Consider the following 6,000-nt stretch of genomic DNA (forward strand, 5'->3'; position numbering starts at 1 on the left):
CAGAAACAGACCGTAGACAGGCCCCCGAAAACGGCTCAACAAAACCATTTTTCGCGGTTTTAAGTTTATTTGTGACCGTCTTAAGACGAAATTTTAAGCATGGGAAAAATAGTATTCATCCAAACAAATTAGCCAACATGGTTACCCACTTCACCAAGAATACAAAGGTACCAACTTTTCTCAAAAAGGATAAGTAAAACTCGAATGAAACCGTCTCAAAACTGCACCACATTCACGACCCAGGCAGAGAACGCAACTCCCATATTACTCCTCTTTAACGCATAAAAACAGCCATTTCCAACATCAATGCGAGACGGAAATTACCATACAAAGAGAAAAAAGATGTAAAGGACCAAGCTTTAACCGAAAAAGAACATATAAAACGATACAAGAGACGGAAAATTCGACATTTGTCGAGTAACCTATCACCGTTACCTTAACTCTTCGAATTCCCGAGTAAAAACGTCCACAACACGAGCCTATCTTCAGTCTTCAACTAAAAAGGAGGAAAAACGAGTAACATGGGTCACAAAACCGAGATTGTAATAAGACGCCCATTTCGAAAATAAGTCAAAACATAAGCTTTCTTACCTTAAAAGAATGAGGAAGGAAAGAGGAAGCTAATGGTGTAAAAATAATGGAATTTGGTTGAGAAATGGAGGAGGGATCGGGTTTTGAAGGTCGACGGAAATGGATGTACGGGTTGCGTTGTTCATTGTTGCTGCTATTTTGAAATGAAGAAGAAGAAGAAACAAGAAAAGAGGGAATGCAGGGGGAGGTAGGGACGCTGCTACAAAACAACAACAATAATAATATTTAAAAATAATAATATAATATAATAGTAGAAATAATAATAATATATAAATATATATAAAAGTAGAGTGTGGGGTGGATATGGGTCTGTGTGTCGATTTTTGGTTGGTCCGAGTTTAGTCGAGATTCTCAATTGAAATGTGACGGTCTATAGCTAGACGGAGTAAATGTCTCGAGTTTATCTTAAATTGAGACGGAGACTAATATTATTATTGTCACTATTATTATTGTCCGACTAAAAATATGTATACATAAATTCTTATATAAATTATGCCTCAAAATTATTATTTAATAAGACGTATTTTTATAAAAAGGAGCTTTTATATACTACGTTCATAAAAATCGTGTTTGACATAAAATTAATTAAATTGAATAATTCAAAAATATTTAATAAAGTAATTCAAACGGTTTAATAAATTTTAAATGTCAAAAAGGGAAATTCGCGGGTGTTACAGTTGAGGGGTAATATCCGTATAAGACCCTTTAAATTTAGGACTATAACGTAAATTTAACATGTGAAATATGGTCATAAACGAAATACAAAACAGAAACGACAAAGATAAAGAATCAACCTCGGGTCCTTTGTAGTGCGGCGTAAAGAACAGAAATCAACAGAGATTTCCTCCTAATTGTTGCACCCAAGACCATCTGAGACTATGCCCTTGTGCTAGAAATGCTTTCTAATTGACTTGCAATATTGAGAAAGCTATTGTGAGGTTTTACCGATGTGAGATCTAGGTTTCAGAGAGAAATGATCTCCAAAACCCTAGTTTTCTGTAAAAATGAAATTGTCTAGGTCAAAAGGAGAGGGAGTCTCTCCTTTTGTTTGGTTCGACCACCGGCCACCGTGGGTTTGCATGGGGAAGTGGGCTTCCACTTCCTCTTAATTTTACCTCGTGGACCGGCTCGAAAAACGCTAAATGTATATGACGCGGTTTATTATAAATCGTCATCGGTTATCGGTTATTAAAACATCAACTAATAACACGGGTTAGTCGAAGTATTAATACATGTCCGACAAAGACGATATTGTATAATTTATTCAATATACATTAATTAAATATAATCGTTTATATTTAATTTACGAATTAACTGTTTAATTCGCCTTAGCCCATTTTATTTAATCCGTATTAAATATAATATCTCAACATCACATTTTGACTAATTACTAGTCAAATAACTCGGACTAACTGGTTAGTCAAAATTGGCATCAACATGACTGTATTTTCACACTGTCACATCTCTCAAACGTATTCTATAGGTGTGACTTTTAGGGACCAGTTGATCACCGCCATCTGTATGACAATAACGTCAAACTTATCTAGCAAGCCAACCGTTATTGATAAACGTGGATCAACTGATAATAATACCAAAAGTATGCCCTTTGATCCTTTTAGAGATTTATAAGTCCTTGCACTAACTGTTAAGGACACCAACCCCAACAAGCTCCCACTTGTCCGTACAAGTGTATGTGCAATGACGTTATCCGCACTAACTGGAGGACACAAGCTCCAACAAACTCCCACTTGTCCTTACAAGTGTATGTGCGATAACCGATTCTCATATTCATTTAAATTTTTTTTTTTGGGGAAAATGTAAGCTATTCTCATTAATGAACAAAAACTCCATACAAACAGTTTTAAGGCAGAGTCCAAGAACCCTTACTCCTTAATTACTCCTAAGTACATTCATCCATGCAACTACTCTAGCATTCGTGCAGTTGATCTTACAATTCATTAATCTAGCTCTTACATCATACTGGACCTGAGCAAGCACCATTTCAGGTCTAATCATTACATGTTCAATTCTACTTTTGTTTCGTGCCATCCAAATGTGGTACATCAGGGAGGCAAGAATGACACCAATAACCTTTTTCTGAGTCAGAGTACGAAGTCTCAATGCAATCCACCAAGAGATACAGTCCATATCTGGCAGGGTAAAAGAGCACCATTGAGAGACCAGGCTACTGCAACGAGAGCTGTAATCACACTGGAAGAACAAATGCTCATGATCCTCTGAAGTTAAGTCACATAAGTAACACCTGTTCTGCTGTGCAATATTCATGTTGATCAATCTATCTTGGGTGAGCAGGCGCTGATGTGCAATAATCCAGCTGATGAAGCCGTGTTTGGGAAGCATCCAACTGTTAAGCTGCCAAGCATACCAGCCCACGTTTTCAGTGAAGGGGAGGAGCCATTTATACCCCAAACTAATGGAATAAGATGTATTCTGTGACCAAATGCAATCCTTAAGAGTGTCTTTTGTTTGACAGACTTTCCTCCATGCCCAACTAGAATTCACAGGAGGAGCATAGTCTTTCCATTGTTTGCCCTTGATATATATGGCATGAACCCATTTCACCCACAAGTGATCCTCTTTTTTCTCAATCCACCACACGTATTTGCCTAGAGCAGCACAATTCCAGAGGAGAAGATCCTTAAAACCCAGTCCCCCTTCCTTCTTAGATCTGCAAATCTTACTCCAAGCCACCAAAGCAGGCTTGCTACCAGCTTCCTTACCATGCCAAAGATAGTCCCTGCAAATGGCTTCAATATTTCGTATCACAGTTTTGGGTAAAATAAAGATTCTTGCCCAGTAACTATGGAGGGTACTGAGCACAGACTTGATAAGTACAACCCTTCCAGCATATGATAGTTGTCTAGCTCCCAGTTTTCTGATCCTATCAACCACTTTGTCCACCAAACAATTGCAGTCCATGATTGATAATCTTTTTGGGGAAACACTAACACCAAGATATCTAAAAGGCACACTACCTCTGGACATACCAGTTGCTCTCTCAACTTCTTGCACTAATCATTCGTCCACACCATTAAAGTAGAAGTTAGACTTGCCTTTATTTAACTGAAGTCCTGAAGCTTTAGAGAAGAAGTTGAAAGCATTCACCATTAATTCAATTGATGCCCTGTCTCCTTTGCAGAAGAGGATTAAATCATCTGCAAAGCAAAGATGAGAAAGCCCTAGACTCTTACAAAGTGGATGAAACCTGAACTTGGCATGTTTCTGAACCAGCATCAAAATTCTACTAAGATATTCAATACAAAGAGTAAAGAGGAGGGGGGAGAGAGGGTCCCCCTGCCTTAGACCTCTTTGCCCCTTGAAAAACCCAAAGACCTCCCCATTCAGAGCAATTGAATAAGAGGGAGTGCTTACACATTGCATGATAAGCATCACCATCTTTTCAGGGAAATCCAAAGCTCTAAGCATCTCTTCTACAAACGACCATTCAATTGAATCATATGCTTTTTGCATATCCAACTTCATAAGCATCCTGGGAGAGCAGCTTTTCCTTTTGTACAGCCTTATCAGATCCTGACAGATAAGGATGTTCCCAACAATGTCCCTACCTTTAATGAAGGCACTCTGTGAAGGACTAACAATATCAGGTAGAATAGTACTCAGACGGTTACAAATAATTTTGGAGATGCACTTGTAAATAGTGTTGCGGCAAAGCGATTGGCCCGAATCGCATCACACCGTCCGGTACATCCATCTTGGGCACCAGAGTAATGACAGTGTTATTACATTGCTTCAGCAATTTACCACTGTGAAAGACAGACTGAACGGCCAAGATAATCTCTTGCCCCACAATGTTCCAGCAGTCTTTAAAGAATTGACTGCTGAAACCATCTGGACCAGGTGCTTTTGTGCCAGGGATTGCAAACATAGCCGTCTTGACTTCCTCAGCAGAAACAGGGGCAAGCAACATCTCAGTATGTGACAGAGTAAGACACTGACTATGCTTTACCACATTCACCTTAACATGATCAACAGGTTTGGAGGTACCTAACAAAGATATGTAGTACTCCTCAAATGCAGTTTTGATATCATCATATTGATTGCACAGTTTACCCCTCATATCCTTCACCTGGTAAACCTTATTTCTAGCTCTTCTCTTCTTAATACTTGCATGAAAATAAGAAGTATTATCATCCCCCTCTTTCAACCATGCCTCTTTAGATTTTTGTCTTAAAAACTCAAGTCTGGCTTTGTGAAGGAAAGCTAGTTCCTGAGAGCAGGCCCTCTCAGCCAAACACAGAGCCTCATCTAGAGGATCATCCCTGAGCTTGGTCTGATAGTGGTGCAAAGAGAGTTCAGTGATCTTGGTGAGATTCTCAATATCACTGAATTGCTCAGCATTCAATTTCCTGAGATTCTTTTTCAGACCTTTAAGCTTAGTCACAACCTTGAACATAGGTGTACCCTGAACTTCCATCTCCCATCCACGAGTGACAATGTTTTCAAACCCCTCAGCCATAGACCACATGTTGTAGTACTTAAAGGGTGCCTTACTCTTTGCCACATTCTCCTCAAAATGTAAAACAATTTGCAGATCCGGATCCGCAAAGGTCGTATTTTACAATCGACCTGTATCTTGAGTGGTTTCCCCGACTAGAGAGTAACTCAACTGATAAAACGAATCCGTATCCGAGCATGGCCATGCATTTCGATTCTGACTCCTCGAGTGGCCCTGAGAAATATCGAGTACCCGATAAAGGCTGAATATTTCCTTCAACTCGACTCCTTCCGATCTAAGCACGTAATGAAATGACCCGAAAAAAATCTACTTGGCCCCCTGTTACGGATGACCGTGAGAAAGAAACCAAAGTCACCCAAAATCTGCCGTAGTCTCAAGAGACAGTCGATAGTCAAAAGAATCGACTCTTAGGATCACCATGGAGGTCCTATCCACGACCGGGCAGTGAATGTTATAAAACATTTAGGACTCCACGTCGATGTCACAATGGTGTCCTACGAAATATCCGTATAAATCGCCTCGTGATTGGTCACCAACCGGTTGACTTATGGCTCGTTGAACCCACCATCAACCAACGTCACAAAATAATTGCCGAGTTATCACTCATGTGGGCAATTAAGGACTAAAAATATAATGTTTGTTCAGTTCACTTTGTGGTGTTCAAAATTGTCGTACAATTCCACATGAAAAACAAAATATATAAATATCAAAACGATGATGTTGTATAGAGTACAAAAGAGAATGAATCTAATCCATAAAAGAGTACTACAACTTAGGAACACGTTTAATTCCCATGGAATTAACGTGCCCTTCATGCTTATCTTGTCGTAATGGTTTAGTGAGAGGATCTCGCTATGTTATCATCTCAGTAGCAATCTTTTCCATCACTACTTCCTTTTGCTCCACGTAAT

The 6,000-nt window shown here is 39.2% G+C and overlaps 1 protein-coding gene across 1 annotated transcript; it reads right to left on the reverse strand.

Moving 5' to 3' along the window:
- Positions 1-2,481: 2,481 nt before the first annotated feature.
- LOC141614340 (uncharacterized) lies at positions 2,482-3,531 on the reverse strand. The gene has a single exon (XM_074433093.1). It carries the CDS (start codon positions 3,529-3,531, stop codon positions 2,482-2,484), a length of 1,050 nt encoding a protein of 349 aa, XP_074289194.1.
- Between the last annotated feature and the right edge of the window lie 2,469 nt (positions 3,532-6,000).

Source organism: Silene latifolia, chromosome 11 (assembly GCF_048544455.1).
Source record: "Silene latifolia isolate original U9 population chromosome 11, ASM4854445v1, whole genome shotgun sequence".
NCBI classification, from domain to species: domain Eukaryota; kingdom Viridiplantae; phylum Streptophyta; class Magnoliopsida; order Caryophyllales; family Caryophyllaceae; genus Silene; species Silene latifolia.

Bases quoted from the DNA above. Each gene is read 5' to 3' on its own strand.
- LOC141614340 (XM_074433093.1), bottom strand. From the start codon at position 3,531: ATGGACTGCAATTGTTTGGTGGACAAAGTGGTTGATAGGATCAGAAAA.